At 50.5% G+C, this 20,175-nt stretch overlaps 1 protein-coding gene and 1 pseudogene across 1 annotated transcript in view; one reads left to right on the top strand and one right to left on the bottom strand.

Annotated features, from left to right (window-relative positions):
- Positions 1–19,881, bottom strand: part of LOC147991889 (uncharacterized) — a 75,226-nt gene extending 55,345 nt beyond the window's left edge. The window contains exon 1 of the mRNA XM_087538856.1: positions 19,808–19,881. Within this exon, the coding sequence (XP_087394982.1) occupies positions 19,808–19,881 (74 nt within the window). The remainder of the gene's footprint in view (positions 1–19,807) is intronic.
- On the top strand, positions 9,692–13,497 carry LOC147991890 (uncharacterized; annotated as a pseudogene).
- Positions 19,882–20,175: the final 294 nt, after the last annotated feature.

The raw sequence follows: 20,175 nt of genomic DNA, 5'->3' as shown, positions 1-20,175 counted from the left end.
CCTTACACGTACTCTTACGTGAGACTGGTTCCACCGACTGACATGCACTAGTTGCATAAGGTGGCTAGCGGGTGTCTGTCTCTCCCACTTTAGTCAGATCGGATTCGATGAAAAGGGTCCTTATGAAGGGTAAATAGAAATTGGCATATCACGTTGTGGTTTTGGCGTAGGTAAGAAACGTTCTTGCTAGAAACCTATAGCAGCCGTGTAAAAATTTGCAACAACAATTAGAGGATGTCTAACTTGTTTTTGCAGCATATGCCTTGTGATGTGATATGGCCAAAAGGATGTGATGAATGATATATGTGATGTATGAGATTGATCATGTTCTTCTAATAGGAATCACGACTTGCATGTCGATGAGTATGACAACCGGCAGGAGCCATAGGAGTTGTCTTAATTTATTTATGACCTGCGTGTCAACATAAACGTCATGTAATTACTTTACTTTATTGCTAAAGCGTTAGCCATAGTAGTAGAAGTAATAGATGACGAGACAACTTCAAGAAGACACGATGATGGAGATCATGGTGTCATGCCGGTGACAATGATGATCATGGAGCCCCGAAGATGGAGATCAAAAGGAGCAAAATGATATTGGCCATATCATGTCACTATTTGATTGCATGTGATGTTTATCATGTTTCACATCTTATTTGCTTATAACAACGGTAGCTTAAATAAGATGATCCCTCACTAAAATTTCAAGAAAAGTGTTCCCCCTAACTGTGCACCGTTGTGAAGGTTCGTCGTTTCGAAGCACCACGTGATGATCGGGTGTGATAGATTCTAACGTTCGAATACAACGGGTGTAAGCCAGATTTACACACGCAATACACTTAGGTTGACTTGACGAGCCTAGCATGTACAGACATGGCCTCGGAACACGGAAGACCGAAAGGTCGAGCATGAGTGGTATAGAAGATACAATCAACATGAAGATGTTCACCGATGTTGACTAGTCCGTCTCACGTGATGATCGGACACGGCCTAGTTGACTCGGATCATGTTTCACTTAGATGACTAGAGGGATGTCTATCTGAGTGGGAGTTCATTAAATGAACTCAATTATCATGAACATAGTCTAAATTGTCTTTGCAAATATGTTTTAGATAAATAGCTCACGTTGTAGCTCCCTGTTTCAATACGTTCCTAGAGAAAGATTAAGTTGAAAGATATTGTAAGCAATGATGCGGACTAGGTCCGTAGTCTGAGGAGTGTCCTCACTGCTACATAGAAGGCTTACATCTTTGATGCACCGCTCGACGTGCAAACCCCTACAACGTCGTCTGTGGATGTTGTGAACACCTGACAGACACATCCTGATGACTACTTGATAGTTTAGTGCACCATACTTTACGGCTTAGAATCGGGATTCGAATGACGTTTTGAACGCCATAGAACATATGAGATGTTCCAAGAGCTGAAATTGGGATTTCAGGCTCATGCCCGTGTTGAGAGGTGTGAGACCTCTGACAAGTTCTTTTGCCAACAAGGTGGAGGAGAATAGCTCAGCTAGTGAGCATGTGCTCAGAATGTCTGGGTGCTACAATCACTTAAATCAAGTGGGGGTTAAACTTCCAGATAAGATAGTGATTGATAGAGTTCTCTAGCCACTATCACTAAGCTACTAGATCTTCGTGATGAACTATGACATGCAAGGGATGGAATTGATCCCGGAGCTGTTCATGGTGCTTAAGACCGCAAAAGGTAGAAATCAAGAAGGAGCATCAAGTGTTGATGGTTTAACAAGACCACTGGTTTCAAGAAGGGCAAGGGCTAGAAGGGAAACTTCATGGATGGCAAACCAGCTACCGCTCCAGTAAAGGAACCCAAGGTTGAACCCAAACCCGAGACTAAGTGCTTCTATTGTAAGGGGAACGGTCACTGGTAGCAGAATTACCCCAAATGCATGGTAGATAAGAAGGCTGGCAACTTCAACAAAGTATATACGTGTTATTAATGTGTACCTCGCTAGTACTCCTGGTAGCACCTGGGTATTGGATACCGGTTCAGTTGCTATTACTGGTGACTTGAAGCAAAAGCTACGGACTAAACGGAGACTGGCTAAGGGCGAGGTGACGATGTTTGTTGGAAGTGTTTCCAAAGTTGATGAGATCACCATCGCACGCTCCATCTGCCTTCGGGATTAGTATTGAACCTAGATATATGTTATCAGGTGTCTACGTTGAGCATGAATATGATTAGATCATGTTCATTGCAATACGGTCATTCATTTAAGTTAGAGAATAATGGTTATTCTGTTTACATGAATGATACCTTTCATGGTCATGCACCCTATGTGAATGGTTCATTGAATCTCGGTCGTGGTAATACACATGTTCACGCCAAAAGATGTAGAGTTAATAATGATAGTACCACTTTCTCGTGGCACTGCCGCTTAGGTTATATTGGTGTAAGATGCATGAAGAAACTCCATGTCGATGGATGTTTGGAGTCACTTGATTTTGAATCGCTTGACACATGCGAGCCATGCCTCATGGGCAGGATGACTAAGACCCCGCTTTCAGGTACAATGAAATGGGCAAGTGACTTGTTGGAAATCATACATGCTGACGCGTGTGATCCAATGAGAATTGAAGCGTGCGGTGGATATCGCTATTTTCTCATCTTCATTGACGATTTGAGTAGATATAGGTATATTTACTTAATGAAGCACACGTCTGAAACGTTTGAAAAGTTCAAGCGATTTCATAGTGAAGTTAAGAATCATCATAACAAGAAGATCAAATTCCTACGATCTGATCAATGAGAATATCTGAGTTATGAGTTTGGCAAATACTTAAGACATTGTGGAATTGTTTCATAGTTGAAGCCACCTGGAACACCACTGGGTTATGGTGTGTCTGGACGTCGTAATCGAACCTTATGAGATATGGTGCGATCTATGATGTCTCTTATCAATCTACCGTTTTCATTTTGAGGTTATGCGTTAGAGACAGCTGCATTCACTTTAGATAGGACACCATCTAAGTCCGTTGAGACAGCATCGTATGAACATTGGTTTGGCAAGAAACCAAAGTTGTCGTTTCTTAATGTTTGGGGCTGCGATGCTTAAGGCTTCAGCCGGAGAAGCTCGAACCCAAAGCGGACAAACACATCTTCATAGGATACCCAAATGTGACAGTAGGGTATACCTTCTATCTCAGATCCGAGGGCAAATTGTTTGTCGCTAAGAACGGGTCCTTTCTCGAGAAGGAGTTTCTCTCAAAAATAATTGAGTGGGAGGAAGATAGAACTTGATGAGGTTGTCGAACCTTTACTTCAACCAGAGAGTGATGCAACACAGAAAGATGTTTTCTGTGGCGCCTACGTCTGTTGAATAGGAAGTTAATGATAGTGATCATGAAGCTTCGGATCAAGTTGCTATCGAACCTCGTAGGTTGACAAGGATATGTACTACTCCTAAGTGGTACGGTAATCCTGTCTTAGATATCATGTTGTTAGACAACAATGAACCTACGAGCTATGGAGAAGTGATGGTGGGCCCGTATTCCGAAAAATGGTTAGAAGCCATGAAATCTGAGATAGGATCCATATATCAGAACAAAGTATGGACTTTGGTGGACTTGCCCGATGATCGGCAAGCCATTGAGATAAATGGATCTTTAAGAAGAAGACGGACGTGGGCGGTAATGTTGCCGTCTATGAAGCTCGACTTGTGGGAAAGAGTCTTTTCACAAGTTCAAGGATTTGACTACGATGAGAATTTCTCACCCGTGGCGATGCTTAAGTCCGTCGGAATCATGATAGCATTAGCTGTATTTTTCGATTATGAAATCTTACAGATGGTTGTCAAAACAAGTTTTCTTACCAGTTTTCGTAAGAAAAGTTGTATGTGATACAATAAAAGGTTTTGTCGATCCTAAGGATGCTAAAAGGTATGCTGGCTCCAACAATCCTTCTATGGACTAGAGCAAGCATCTCGGAATCGGAATATATGTTTTGATGGAGTGATCAAAGCTTTTAGGTTTATACAATGTTTGCTAGAAACTTGTATTTACAAGAAAGTGAGTGGGAGCACTACAACATTTCTGATAAGTATATGTGGATGACATATTGTTGATGCGAAATAATGTAGAATTTCTGGAAAGCATAAACGGTTGTTTGAAGAGTGTTTTTCAAAGGAAGACCTGGATAAAGCTGCTTACATATTGGGCATCAAGATCTATAGAGATAGATCAAGACGCCTGATGGTACTTTCAAAGAATGCACACCTTGACATGTTTTTGAAGGAGTTCAAAATAGATTAGTCAAAGAAGGGGTTCTTACCTGAGTTGTAAGGTGTGAAGTTGAGTAAGACTCAAAGCTTGACCACGGCATAAGAAAGAGAAAGGACGAAGGTCGTCCCCTATGCTTTTGTCATAGGCTCTATACAGTATGCCATGCTGAAGTACCGCACCTGATGTGTGCCTTGCCACATGTCTGGCAGGAGGGTACAAAGGTGATCTAGGAGTAGATCACCAGATAGCGGTCAAAATTATCCTTAGAGGAATAAGGAAATGTTTCTCGGTTATGGTGGTGATAAAGAGTTTGACGTAAAGAGTTACGTCGATGCAATCTTAACACCTATCCGGATAGCTCTGAGTAGAGATACCGGATACGTATAATGGAGCAACAATTTGGAATAGCTCCAAGTGGAACGTGGCAGTAGCATCTACGATATAAAGTTTTGCGAAATACATAGGGATCTGAATATGGCAAGACCCGTTGACTACAACCTCTCTCACAAGCATAACATGATCAAACCCAGAACACTTTGAGTGTTTATCACATAGTGATGTGAACTAGATCATTGAGTCTAGTAGACTCTTGGATGTTGGTCACATGGCGATGTGACCTGTGAGTGTTAATCACACGGCGATGTGAACTAGATTATTGACTCTAGTGCAAGTGGGAGACTGTTGGAAATATGCCCTAGAGGCAATAATAAATTAGTTATTATTATATTATATTTCATTTTTCATGATAATCGTTTATTATCCATGCTAGAATTGTATTGATAGGAAACTCAGATACATGTGTGGATACATAGACAACACCATGTCCCTAGTAAGCCTCTAGTTGACTAGCTCGTTGATCAATAGATGGTTACGGTTTCCTGACCATGGACATTGGATGTCGTTGATAACGGGATCACATCATTAGGAGAATGATGTGATGGACAAGACCCAATCCTAAGCCTAGCACAAAGATCGTGTAGTTCGTATGCTAAAGCTTTTCTAATGTCAAGTATCATTTCCTTAGACCATGAGATTGTGCAACTCCCAGATACCGTAGGAATGCTTTGGGTGTACCAAACGTCACAACGTAACTGGGTGGCTATAAAGGTTCACTACAGGTATCTCCGAAAGTGTCTGTTGGGTTGGCATGAATCGAGACTGGGATTTGTCACTCCGTGTAAACGGAGAGGTATCTCTGGGCCCACTCGGTAGGACATCATCATAATGTGCACAATGTGATCAAGGAGTTGATCACGGGATGATGTGTTACAGAACGAGTAAAGAGACTTGCCAGTAACGAGATTGAACAAGGTATCGGGGTACCGACGATCGAATCTCGGGCAAGTATCGTACTGATGGACAAAGGGAATTTTATACGGGATTGATTGAATCTGTGACATCGTGGTTCATCCGATGAGATCATCATGGAGCATGTGGGAGCCAACATGGGTATCCAGATCCCGCTGTTGGTTATTGACCGGAGAGTTGTCTCGGCCATGTCTGCATGACTCCCGAGCCCGTAGGGTCTACACACTTAAGGTTCGATGACGCTAGGGTTATAGGGAATAGATGTACGTGGTTACCGAATGTTTTTCAGAGTCCCGGATGAGATCCCGGACGTCACTAGGAGTTCCAGAATGGTCCGGAGGTAAAGTTTTATATATGGGAAGTCATCATACGGTCACCGGAATAATTCGGGGGTTACCGGTATTGTACCGGGACCACCGGAGGGGTTCCGGGGGTCCACCGGGAGGGTCCACCTGCCCCGGAGGGCCCTATGGGCTGTATGTGGAGAGGGACTAGCCCCTTAGTGGGCTGGGTGCCTCCCCCCTAGGGCCCATGCACCTAGGGTTTGGGGGAACCCTAAAGGGGGGGCGCCCCCCTTGCCTTGGGGGGGCAAGGCAACCTCCCTTGGCCGCCGCCACCTCCTCAGATTGGATCTGAGGGGGCTGGCCCCCCTCTCCCTTGCCCCTATATATATGTGGGGGTTGCGAGGGCAGCCGCACCAAAGTTCTGGCGCAGCCCTCCCCCTCTCCCAATTCCTCCTCTTCTCCTACGGTGCTTGGCGAAGCCCTGCAGGATTACCACGCTCCTCCTTCACCACCATGCCGTCGTGCTGCTGCTGGATGGAGTCTTCCCCAACCTCTCCTTCTCCCCTTGCTGGATCAAGGCGTAGGAGACGTCACCGGGTTGTACGTGTGTTGAACGCAGAGGTGCCGTCCGTTCGACACTAGGATCATCGGTGATTTGGATCACGACGAGTACGACTCCATCAACCCCGTTCACTTGAACGCTTCCGCTTAGCGATCTACAAGGGTATGTAGATGCAGTCTCCTTCCCCTCGTTGCTAGATTACTCCATAGATTGATCTTGGTGATGCGTAGAAAATTTTAAATTTCTGCTACGATCCCCAACATGCCCCACGCCCCTTCTCTGGTCATAGAAGGCGAATGGCTGAGGTCTGTCCTTGGCTCCTCCTCCGTGGGTGGATCGACACCAGGCCGGACTCTCAGGGCGGTCCATCTGGCGACGGCTGGGGCGACAGCCCCCTGCCCCATGCCTAAAGGGGGCTTACCGCCTCGGGGCCCTCTACATGCTCCAGCGGAAGAGGGTGATGTGGAAGATGTGCTCAGGCGCGCTCGGGAGCACTGTGCCCTTCGTGAAGAGTTCCTCCAGGGGGCGGCGGACATGGTGAACCGGGTCGGAGCAGTGCTTGCTGCCGAGGATGCGTGCCTCGAGGCTGAAGGCCTGCGCCTTGCTGAGGAGAGGCGCAAGCTGAAGGTCGCCATTGCCCTCGCATGTCATCAACGTGACCTTGACAACGCGAAGGCCGAAGCGTCGCTGGCGGCTTCACGGGAGGCCTGCTCCCGGGCCGTCGAGGAGGCTCGGGAGGCAGACCGACGACGCAAGGATGCGGAGGAGCGCGTATGGGAGCTCCAAGCCCGGAGCAACTCCCTGGAGCAGCAAATAGAGCTGCGCCACGCGGCCCTTGGGTCGATGCAGGAGGCCGCCGTTGACCGGGCGGAGCTCCAGAGGCGCGAGGAGGCGCTGGCGCTCGAGGCCGCTGAGCGCAGCCTTGAGCTGGAATGGTTGGAGACGAGGGAGCGCCTGGCGGCCCAGGCGGAGGGCGACGTTGCGGCGCGCGAAGCCCGGGTCTAGGAAGAGGTCGACCCCGTGTGGCGGGAGCTCGCTCGGTCCTCGAGCGCAAACACGAGGCGAGGTTGATGTTGATCAGGGACAAGGCTGAGGGCAAGACAGCGGCCATCAAGGCCAAGTTGGTTGAAGAGACGCGGCGTGCGGATTCCTCCGTAGCCGCCCTTGGTGCGGCGCAGGCGGAGCTGTCCTCTTCCCAGGCGGAGCTGCTTCTTCTTCAACAAAGGGTTGATGACGCCGAGGCCGTCGCGCAGCGGAGTGAGGACGAGCTCCGTCGGCGGCGGGTTCTGGAGCACGTGCACTCCCCCATGCTTCAAACGCTCCGAGAGAGGGCCAACATAGCTTTGGGCTACATCTGCGAGGCTGCCGCTAGGGAGCCGCACGAGGTCAACTACGCCGGCAACCTAGAATTTTTCACCGATGTGGTGACGCTTCTGGAGAACCGGTCCGAGAGCTCCCGTTGGCTTGTTGAAGAGAGGAGCCGAGGCTTTCTTGGGCATGCCTTCTCCCGCGTCTTCAGCCATCTGCAGGATAGGGACCCCCACTTCGACTTCGACGCTGCCATCGCACCCGTGCCCATTGCCGTCCAGGGCGACCTGGCGCGGTGAGTGGAGGACAACTTGGACGCCCTCGTCAGGGCCTTTGCGTCCGATGACGACGGCGTGGTTGTGGGCGCCAATGAAGGCGATGTTGTGGACGAGCCTGGCGCTGATGGAGATGCCGCCGGCAGCGGCGGGAATGCTGACGGTGCCAGTGATGCCTCCGAGGATGCCCAAGACGCGGTGAGTGATATGTCCGACTAACCGCGCGTTACTGCCGCTTAACCTGCACAAAGAAAGTTCGGGCTTGGCCCTGAAGGATGTAAGAGCATTTTGCAAGGGGAAGCCCCTCATGTAAAGGTTTGCACTTAGTACTCTGGTAAGCGTGATGTTGTGTGTGAACGTAGTTGTCGGCCCGGTGATGGGTCAGCTGACTTGTGTACCTTCCGACCCCGACGAGCCCCGAGCGGGCCTGCGGGGGCCGCTGCTCCTCGGTGTCTTCTGATTAACTTGTGGATCCTGTGATGAGGACCTCCGGAGAGGGTGCGGAGACAACGGTCCTGGTTGTGAACGTGCCTGGCCTGGCCTGGCTCGTGAGGGGCTCGCGAGGGTGGGTAGCCGATGTTAACCTTTGACGCAAAGCCAAAACCAGAGCGCGAGAGATTGCTCGAACGAGACTAAACACCCCCTCCCTGAATGCACGCAAGTTTCGAACTCAAATCCAACTTAAATCCAACCGAAGAAACTTGCCGACAAGGAAGTAGCAAAAAAGCAAGAAGGCAGAAGAAAAGCAAAAAAGCCGCATCCGGAACCTAGTCTAGTCTTCGACGTCTTCTCACCAGCGCGGAGCTAAGTGCTGCCACTGGGCGTGGGCGGGAGCCCCAGGGCCTGAGGCCGGCGCTCTTGAGACTCCGGGGCGTGTACAGCCCCACTCATTATTACGTGAGAGTGTCACGGGGCGGCGAGCTTCACAGGCACTGGGCCTTCTTCACAGGTACCGGCCTTGCTTCATATCGCCAGACGAGGGCCCCGCCTTGCACCTCACTCTACCGCCATTGACGGCGACCGGAAACCAAGGACGACACCAATGGGGTAGAGCGGTCGCCAGCGGTTCCCCCGACGACCACGGGTCCTCCGCCAAGGGCAGGCCATGGGGCACCTCTCCGGCGGAGGGCCTACCTCGTGAGAACACCTTGACCCGACCGCTGCGAGGGTGAGCCCGGATCTCGGCCCCTTTCCTGCAGCCCCCTGCACCCTCCTCCTGAGGGATAAGAGGCTGCAGCGTTGGGGCAGCCATCCACTGCGGCGACCTGCACCTCCTGCGACCAATGGTTAGCGTAAGCTTGCTTCTAAGGGATGAGTGGTACCCGATAGTTGCTGCTGTCGGCGCGACTGTCGGTGCTCTCTTGGGGTTCCTGAAAGAGCTCGGCTTCCGGCGCCTCCTTGTCCCAGCCGGGCCCGAGGAACGAGCCATGACCTTCTTCCAGCTCGCGCCCTTGATCCACCATGCGGGGTACATAGGCCTCCGGGGCGACCACCTCGTGGACCTCGTTGTAGCGCCCTGTAGGCCATGCAGTCTGGCTTGGAGCGTCGCCTTGTATGTGATGACGCGGTGGTCCACCGAGGCCAAAGGCTGCGGCGCGCATCCCTTCGCCGGCCTGGGGAAGGGCCGGCGTGATCAGCCGCCCGGTGCTGGCAGAGGTGTTGGCGCTGGACCGGCCCTGGGGCCCGCCTAAAATCGCGTGGGCACGCAGAATGCCGTCGTGCGACCTGTCCTGGATCTGGGGCGGCAGCTGGATGCAGAAAGGGGGCGCTCCTGAGGTGGCGGCGTCCAGGAGCTCGGCCACTCGCTCCAACAACACGTCGTGGCCGCCTTCCAGCAAGCGGCACCGTAGTAGCTCTCGGGCCACCGTGAGCGCGGCCCTGGAGTTCGCCTGCTCCCGTCGGGTGTATGGTGCCGTAGCAGCGGCGTGGTTCGAGTCCCTTGCTGCGGCCCGCACCTGCCGTGGCGTGAGGGCAGGCGGCATCTGGCCGCGTCGCCCGCGTCCCCCAGCACCCTGCAGAGCGTGAGCTGCCTGAGGCGCAAGGTTGAGGTCGCCCTGAGACGGCGGCACGGCGTGGGTGGGCCACGCCGCCCAGCGGTCGGCGTTGGCAGCCGGGTTGCTTGACATCTGGGTGGCGAAGCGGCGGAACACGACGCGGAGGAAGAAGGACTCCGGCGCACCCCTACCTGGCGCGCCAAATGTCGGATTTCGGGTTCTGGCAGACCCTTGAGGTTCGAACACTGGGGTGCGCGCGGAGATCTCTCCCCTACCGATCTACGTCCGATCCTCTCGTGCGAACTAAGATGAAAATGATGAACAACACAAGAGACACGAGGTTTATACTGGTTCGGGCCACCGTTGTGGTGTAATACCCTACTCCAGTGTGTGGTGTGGTGGATTGCCTCTGGGGTTGATGATGGACAGCACAAGGGAAGAACAGCCTCGCGAGGGGTGTTCTTGAGTTGGTGCGGTGTGTTCTACTTAGTCTCTACTGGGTTCTCTTTCTCTCTGCTAGGGTTCTACCAGATTTCTCGATGTCGCCGCTGCTACCCCTCCCCTTCTCCTTGTGGAGGCTAGCTCTATTTATAGAGGCCCTAGGCCTCTCCCCGAATAATTGAGCGGGAAGGGCGCCAACAATTGGCCATTTTGAAGGGGAACATCTAGTACAAGTTATCCTGACCAAAGGTGGTCTTCGGCTGCTGAAAGCACTGGTGATGACGCCGTCTTGGGCTCCACGGTGATCTCCGTCCGGCCGTCCGGCTGGTCTTGGTCTCGTTGCACCAGAATGGTAACCTTTGCCTGATACCTTGGCTTGTGCTTGCCCCCTTTGCACCAAAGGGGAAACAAGGACCCTGTGCAGGCCGGCGCCCGCCTGGCCTTGATCGTCATGGCTTGCGTCATGGGATCCTCGCGAGGTACCCTCATATTGATCTCTCCGCCTCCTCACGAGCCAGCCTTATGAGGCCGCTCTTGAGGAAGCTTCCTGTCGTCCGCCCCGCGAGGCTTGGCCCCTCACGAGGGTCTTGAGCTTGGGCTGATGAAGACGGGCCGTGCTAGGCCCCCACCCGAGCCACGCCGCAGGCCGCAGGCAGGCAAATCTAGGGAACCCCGTTCCCAGAACACCGACATGAGCCTTTTTTCCTATGGAAATCTGAAGCATGTGGCTGAAGTAAATATTGTACGGAGAAAGACTTTGCATATTCAGCAGTAGTCCAAGATGTTGGTGCGACAGCAGAATTGGTCCAAGCTGAAGTGAAACACATACGGCAAACTGTCAATCTTGTGTCGAATGAGAGCCAAAAATTGATGGTAACTTCCTTCATCTTATCAGAACCAGATAGGAAGATCTCCCGAGTACACGGTCGAGAGGATGCTCGGCAAAGGGGGGCTTAACCATGTTTTGGTCGGCCGGCGTTTAGCTGGTGCAACAGGATGGTCCACATGTGCAAGTGCTCAACAGGTGGGTGCTATTTTTACATGTTCATGCTTTCTTACTATACCCTTTGCCAAAAAAAAGAACAAACTTTGGCGTCGGGTTTTGTACTCACTAATGTGAAGCCAGAGGCAAAGCTAATTGCACATTTGTTCACATTACTGTTTGTGTGTTGCAGGGACTTTGAGATTACCACATGTCCCCTGTTTAATTATCTATATTAAGGCGTGGCCTTCATGTTTAGCCATTTTTTCTAAGAAGCAACAAGAACCTACAATTCATTGGAGTTGGATAAAGAGTGCACATGTAACAAAAGCAGCTGGGAGCCTGAGGTAGAGACGAGAAAGACCATCATCATGCTTTATCTTCTTCAGGGTTGGGAGGGAGAAAGGAAATTGGTGATTTTCGGAGAGGGAGCAATCAGGAGACTGTAGTTTTTCAACGAATGTTGAAAATTGAATGAACGCCTATTGGATCAATTACATGATCTGAAAACTTGACGCTACGTTGCTGCATGTAAATAATTTATCATCCAGTATTCACCGGTCTCCCTGTGTTGTTCAAATTCCTTCAGTGATGACAAAGTATGTAGGCAACTTTGAATATATGTTTCTCATATATCATTGTCAGATTGTAAGATGTTGATGTGTGTCCATCTTTTATTTTCAATGTCTCCAACTCAATATGGTTTTGAAGTTTCTGCACTTGCTTTGACCAGACAAAGGCAATAACTCCAGGACTTAGCCAAATAGGAACACAAGGGAAAGAGGAACAAAAATTTATATTTGAATGGTCTGGTTAGTCCAAAATCCGATGGATAACCGTAAAGTAGCAATAAGTCACGCACACGAGGCCCCCGCGTCGTCTCGGCTGAGGCGGCACGGGCGGAGACTCGGTCGCGCCGCCGGGCCGCCCTCCCCCCTCCTTCTTCCCCTCGCCATCGCCGGAGGAGTCCGCCGGGCTAAGCCCTGGCGGCGGACGGCAGCGGCGGGGGCGTTTTCCTCCCGCCAGGCCGCGAGATCTCGGGATGGGAAGGCTCGATCCCCTTTTTCCACGTCGCACGATGGATCCGTCGGGGGCTTCTGCTGTGGCTCCGGCAGGCCCCTGTGCCTCCTGGCAGCGGCCTTCGCGGGTGGCAGCCGCGATAGCTCCGTCGGCGGGCGCCTGGCCTCCGGCCCGACTGCTCCTTTCTGACGTGTCGGGGCGGGCGCGGCCCCCCCGCCTGCCTTGTGGGGCGCGGTCCCTGGTCGGGCCGGTGGTAGGCTGGCCTCTGGTGGCTCCTGTTGCGCAGCAGTGGTGGGATGCCAAATCGGCCGGATCTGGCCTGTCGGCGTCTTCTCGTCCGGCGGGGAGGTGAGGTGTGGTGGCTCTTCGGTGCTACTGGCGCGGTGGCTTCGCGAGAATTGGGCGGGTCAGCTAAGGTGCAGTGCGTGAGGGTGCTGGTGGTGTTGGGGATACTCCGGGCGAAAGCTTGGCTGGTCTTGCCGGCCGGCGGCGTCGGCGTCTGTGGACGTCGTTTAAACTCCTTGGAGGCGTCGTTGTGGAGTCCGGCATCCCCTTACGCCCTCGGATCTTGCTCTTCGGGTGAAAGCCTAAGGCCCGGTTGGGTCGGGCGACGGCGTCGACATCGTCGCTTCCCTCTTTGGGGCGTCACCTTGAAGAGCTTCGGATCCCGGTTGCATGCTTCATGGGCTGGACGCTCGCGGCATTGTGGTCGGCAGGTGCCCGTCTGGCAATGCAGATGTTGCGCGGCTTCTTGTTTGTGGCAACGATGGCGGCTTCGGGCGGAGTCAGGTTTGTTGATGGTTCTTGGTAGTCGGTCTCTTCCGGCGTGTTCGAGGAGTCGCCGCTCTGGCGCTGGCTCGGCGCAAGCCCAACGCTCTTCTCCTGCAATGCTCGTCGACAGAGTCGGAGCTGACTGGTCGCCGGCGCGTGTGGTTGACTGTTTGGCATCGGCCGGCGCAAGCCTCGACGCTTCCCCTCAGCGGCGTGTGTGCGTTCTTGTGTGGGTTGTCAGGTCGCCCTGTGTGCCTTGTTTCTGCGGGCCAGCTGTAACGGTTTTCGCCCGGTTTTCTGTTTATTAACCGGGCAATTCTCTTTGAGCTTATTTAATGAATCGGGCCCTAAGGGACCGCGTTTCAAAAAAAAATCCGATGGATATCTTCCCAAGTCCTACTTATTTTGCAACATTCTATCAATCGATTTGTTATGCTGATTATATATCAAACCTCGCGCTCAAATTATGTACTTAATTCTGGGGAAAACGGTGGGAACAAATTCCATGATAAAGATATTTGTATATGAAAGAACCAACGTGTGTAGTGGCAAGGATCGAAGGAATGATCAACACATTGATATTTTGCAGGGTAGGCATAACAGAATGAGATGTCGCATGGATTGTCGTGGTAATGATTCCGACAATAAGAGAGGGGTAGGATAAAGGAGCATGATGTATCGAGATGCATATGGGTGACACAGTGGTTTTAGCGAGTTCGGGCCCCTCACAGTGGAGATAACAAACCTACGTCTCGTGCTCCGGAGAGGCTTTGTTTTATCTTAGTATGTATCCGGAGATTACAATGAGAGGAGAACGGATCCCTGTAGTCCTGAGACTAATGGTGAAAAAGAGAGAGATGGAAGAAGAAAGCCCCCTAGCACTACTAGGGAAAAGCCTAGCAGCAGCACGGGTTTTCGGCCTTTTAGTAGCGCGGGGGCCGGCGCTACTAATAAGGTGCTACAGCTAACGTATAGCAGTAGCGCTGGTCCACCCGCGCTACTGCTACACAAGTGTTGCAGCAGCGCGCTTAAAGGAACCTCGCTGTTGCTAATAGCTATAGCACGCTTCCCCTGTGCGCGCTACTGCTACAACCGCGCTGCTGCTAACTTTTCTCCACTCGCTACTGCTAATTTTAGTAGTTTTTTGTTTTTTCGGCATATTTGTTTTGTATTTGAACAGGCTTTATAGAATAATCTTTAGCACATACAAATGTCATCATGATACACATACAAATGCCTGCGAGACCACAAATGTAATCATAGCATATACATACAAATAGTCTCATCATAATCATCATCCAACACAAAGTGGTATCTTGTGATCATCTCGAAAATAGCGATACATGCAAGTCTCGAATACTTGCAACTACAACGTCATCCATCTAAACAAAGGTATACGCGAGAAGAGCTATCACTATGAGTGAGAGCGGAACTATGCAGTACATGAGATGGCGGTTACGAGTCCTCTCTCGCGCTAGCGTGAACCTCAAGTAACTAGCTTCTCCTTCTTGTCTGCTTTTGAAGCCTTTATGGCTGGCGTCCGAGAACCCATTCACTTGCGCCTGACACTCATGCCACTCGTTGTACACCCCTGGAACCTTCCCTTTGTACACGACATAGCAGTTCCTTCTCGCCATCAAGAAACTAGGTACCTGTTAGAGATGCATGTTCATGAAGAGGATTTACAATCATATATATGCAACAAAATATACTAGAGAACACCGAAAAAGAAAGGGTTAGCAACTAGATGCAACATACATTACGCAAATTAATTAACTAGAGGTATGCAGGTCATCGTACGGAAACTAATAGAGTAGCGTTACGCAAGTTCGGCAGGGATCGTGGACATCACAAAGTTGCATCGCTACAAATAGTATACAAGTTCAACCGACACATATCATCATCATCGGCATCATAAATCACTAGAAGTTCCATCCTTCCATATCATCAAGGATGGACCCTAGCTTCTTGAATGGCGTGAGGTCTAGACGTTGCATGCCTATGCGAGTTCGGACGTCAGCTCGCGATATAGGGCCGTGGTGGAACATCCCCTTCTCATCGACGACTTCTTTCATGATGATCGTCGCAATGTCACTTTGGATGCGAAAGAAGTCATCTCTAAGTTTATAATCCGCTTCTCCATGAGATTCTAGCCACTTGTGGATATGATCATCATTTCTGCTTCTCATGCGAAGCTTTTGGTGATCCGTGTTGAACTGAATCATGAGATGGAGGATGTACTATCCATCCTTCTTGCTTGGTTTTGGGACTTGAATGCAGGAGAAGTTAGTTTTATGCGCGAAACCCATCTTCTTGTTCCTTTGTTTCTTGATCTGGATGTGGCCACCTCTAAAGCTGAAGCCTTGGAGAGCATCATCTAGAATATTCATTATGTGGGTGTAGTCTTTTTTCTCGTAGTCACTGGAAGGGTCAAAATACACGGCGTGGGAGACTTGCGGATAAAGAACGATAAGGACGGCGTGCCCGTTGCTGCGGGGAAAAGACACCTCAAATTATTCCCCTAGAGAGAGAGAAGGAATGATTGAAATGTATGAAAGCGTTGTTCGAAACTGACTTACTTTGGATGATAAGGCACGAGGACAATTTCCCGGTCCTTATTCTGTACCATGAAGTTTTGGAGGTAGTCCCTAGCAGTTTCACGCTCAAAGTCGCCGAGACTCAAGAAAGACTCATGCATGTAGTACGGATCCGCCACACAGATTTGCGAGACTTCTTCACTGTTCATGACAGATCTCATATGTAGCACAAAAAGGCGGACAATTGTAAAATCGAGCCGCCTTGTCAGAAACATCTCAAAGATATGGTCAAACCGCAGGAAGAACACCTCGGCGGGCCGTGTCTCGACGTAGCACTTCCCCTCAGGCACACGAACCGCGTATGTCGGATATCCTGGATCCTTTGAGGCTAGTAGGCTTTTCTCAGTCGACAACACATGGTCATGCAGTCTCCTGAGATCCCCTGATAGTGCCTCCAGCGGTTTCGGCGGTAGCATCGGCTCGCCCGTGAGATGGAACATGGCCGCACCTTTCACGGGTACACGCTCTTCAGAATGCATCGTTTGGCTGCTATGTGCTCTGGCTTGTTTGGAGGCATCTATCTTCCCCAATCTCTTTCTCTCCTTTTTCTTGGGCACACCTTCTAGACCCTTCCTTAACCCCTGCCCCATGGCGTTATTGTTAATCTTTTTCATCTTCGGATCATCCCACGGTTGTTCTATGTTATCATCCCGATCGGGGAACTTGAATCTCTTGTGCAACTTCGTTAGGAGCAACTGCGTCAAATGTTCTTTACTCCTTAAGTCATCGTCATTGATGCTCGCGCATTCCCATAGGATGCATCCTACTTGGTTCCCATAGCACTTGCGAGGTTCTTCCGGCTCTAACGGCTCAAACTTTCCAGGTGCCATCTTTGTGATCACAAGTCTTCCAATCCCTAGTTTTTTAGGTTTTCGTATCCTCTGCTTCTTATGCCTCTTTTCGGTACCGGCATCGGCGCTGGTATCTTCCCCGATGGTACCTTCCCCACCGGTCTCGGCGCCGCCATCGGTGCCGGCGCCGTCGGTGTCGGTGTTAGTACCATCATCGAGGCGGACCTGCAAACCTTGCTTAGCAGTCAAAAAGTCGAGGTAGTCTTGTTCACCCTCATAATCCATCTCGTCTGCATCTTGGTCAGAAGGCCCAGTTTCTTCGTTGTTCGACATGTTTCCTATGATTAAGTGTCCTCATTTATTTCTAAAAGTATGAATAAATGAGAAATGAGATAAAAAAGAAATCTATGTGCCAGCACTCGATATGCCAACTATGTAGCACAAATCATGCCTTTATTCAGGGGAAATTTCGGCATGGCCTTTGCTAAAAAATGGACATATCGAGCGCCTGAAATTCACCGGAACGGAAATGAATCAACATTCCGGCGTAACATAGGCAACTCGGATCATTTACCAAAACATGACATGTCCAAAACATGACATATCCACATATCACATGTCCAGTTCAAATTTGCATATAAGTTCAGCAAATTTTGAAACCTATCTAAATTCATAACTAAATAGATAACCTAATTAACATAACTAAACCTAAGTAAATTAACCCTAGCTAGCAGAGAGAGAGGGGGGTGGTTTACAGAGGGTGCAGGGCGAGGAGGCAGGCCCGACGACGGCCGAGGTTGGGAGGGGGCGAGGGCCGACGGGTCGAGGGCGAGCGCCGGCGCCGGGGGCGAGCGCGCCTAGGTCGGGGGCGGTGGGGTCGGGGGCGAGCACGCCGAGGTCAGGGGCGGGCGCGGCGGTGCGACGGGGCCGGGGAAGAGAGAGTGGGGATTTGGGGAAAAAGAGGCGGGATGAAGCAGGGAGAGGGAGAATTTTCGGTTAAGTGGACGTAGCAGTAGCGCGTTTACACGAAACGCGCTACTACTATTACGAGCAGCTATAGCGATTTTCTGCAGAAACCGCTACTGCTACCTTGACTAGCTGTAGCTCTTTTTCACTAAAGCGCTACTGCTATAACCAGTTTCCCTTTTTTCTTTTCCTCAGCATAATAGGAACATATATATTACATCATTGGACCCTTGCATAATAATGGCTAAGTGTGTATACAAAATAGGAACATATATATATATATATATTACATCATTGGACCCATGCATAATAATGGCTAATTAAGTGTGTATACAAAATAGGAACATATATTTCCATTTTGCAAAAGCATGAAATATTAATCACACCTCTATCTCGAGATCGAGCACACGGTGGAGATGATGATGTAGGGAGGTCAAAAGTGCACAAAGCTCTTCTTGACAAAGAAAGATCTAGTTAGGGGGAAAATAGGTCACTTAACTAAATGCTACATCTACCTAGCTAGCTAATTTGGGAGGAGACAACTTCAACTAGTGGAGGAGGGAGGAAAAAGAGAAAGGAGATGAATTAATGGAGGTGGTGTAGTTATAGCTAGGAGTAATGAAGAGAGAGAAAGGTAGGTAGAAGAGGGAGAGTAATGGGGGGAGAAGTATTGAGGAAGAAGAAGAGTGAGAGAGGGAGGATGTGGGAGGTAGGGGAAAGGGAGGAGAGGAGATGGGGAGGGGAGGTGGAAAAGGTGGTGGGTGCTGCATCTTAGCAGTAGCGCGGGAGAGAAAGCGCGCTGCTGCTAAGAGCGTAGCAACAGCGCGCTTTCCTGTCACGCGCTACTGCTAAACGGGCCAACCCTGTGCACAATTTCAAAATTAGCAGCAGCGAGGTGACAAAAAGCGCGCTGCTACTATGGCATTAGCAGCAGCGCGCTCCCTGACGCCGCACTACTGGTAAACTTATGTCGTTGTGTACTGTCGGTGGATTTTTGTAGCAGCGCGGTTTAAGCGTCACGCACTACTGCTAAGTTTGCACCAGTAGCGAGCTTTCCGTAGCCGCGCTGCTACTACTTAGCAGCGCTGCTACTACTTAGCAGCAGCGCCTGTTTTTATGCCGCGCTGCTGCTAAGATTCTGTGTATAAGGTTTTCCCTAGTAGTGTAGTCTAGTGGTGGGGGTGGCTTATATAGAGTGCGCCATCCCCTCACCTCCTATGTTACAAAGTGCGGGCGTTAATGCCATAACTCAGCCTGCTACTAAGATGATGCTTCGTGTGCCTTGTCGACTGTTGGTCTTCGCATATCCGAGTGAGATCAGGTGTTCCGAGTGGAATGAGTTGGTCGAGTGGAGTGCTATGCTCTGAGTGGTTGTTGTGGTCCGAGTGACTTGATGGTCATCCGAGTGGATAGTATGTCTGTATGAAATTTATCTGGACCCACATGCTGTGTGGACCCCATGCTTTATGATATTTCGATCCTTCGTGGGCCTACCTGTTATGTGTATCCACAACACGGATAAAGTGGGTTTCGAGGAGTACATGATCATCGATGAGGGACAAGGCACTATTTAATGCATTATATATTTTACTGTTGTCACCGTAGCAACGCACGGGTATTCAGCTAGTTCAACTAGTCGCGGTTTGTTATTGGAAATGCATACTTGCAAGCGCACTCACTGGATTGACCGAGTTTAGTCGTTGAATACTTGAATCTTAGGAGTTAGGAGCCAATGCATTTTGTAGGCACTGTAAGAAGGAATTGCTCTGCATTTATCTGCTTTGTTAAGCTAAAATTTCAGTAGACAACCCAAACAACTTTCAGAAATCTATCAGGACAAGATATCATGTTTTCCCTGCTTCTGGAATCATTTGAATGCTACAAGTACAACTAGTTCCATTTCCCCAATTTTTCATGACAAAGAAGTTCAATTTTGCATGTATAAAAATAGCCCCAATGTTTTTAACGAGGAACATGTTGACATTCTCCTACAAAATTTAGTAGTCTAGCCACATCGCAAACAGAATTCGATCGAAACGCAGCTATACAACAACCTAGCAGTTGGCTCAATCAAAACAGTTCATCTCCGGCGCCCAAACTCCCCAACGCCTGAAGCAATCGACGCCGCAAACTACAGCTCGCAAAAACCCCAGCACGAGAAACCCTCTTTCGAAGCTACAGTAAAAAACTACGGGGCGGGTTTCAGACGGAGATGGCGAAATTGGATGAACCCAGCAAAGGAAATGCCGCGGGGCATTCTGTACCTGGTGGTAGGAGTTGTCGCCGAGGCCTGCTCCATCTCCTCGCCCTTGATCCCCACGGCGCCTTCCACGCGCATCCTCCTCCGGCGACCCGCGGCGGGAGAGACCCGCGAAATGATCGGGGCGGCGTGCGCGGCTCGCTACCACGGGGAACGATCGAGAAATGCGTCGAGCGACGGGAAGGCTCCCTCCCCTCCCAGCCCCAGCAAAGCTCGGGGATTGCGGCGTGCTTCGGTGCCACCACCAAGTAGGGTGGTGTGATGTGGCAGACTGGCAGGTGGGCCGTGGGCCGAGGTGCCGCTGGAACGGGACCGCTAGCCGGGCCTATCGTTTGCAGTCCCTCATTTTGAAATTCCTCTTGGTAAAAGATT

This window comes from Triticum urartu, chromosome 1A (assembly GCF_056163025.1).
Source record: "Triticum urartu cultivar PI428250 chromosome 1A, HENAU_Tu73, whole genome shotgun sequence".
Lineage (NCBI taxonomy): Eukaryota > Viridiplantae > Streptophyta > Magnoliopsida > Poales > Poaceae > Triticum > Triticum urartu.
This window is presented reverse-complemented; position numbering and strand designations above follow the sequence as displayed.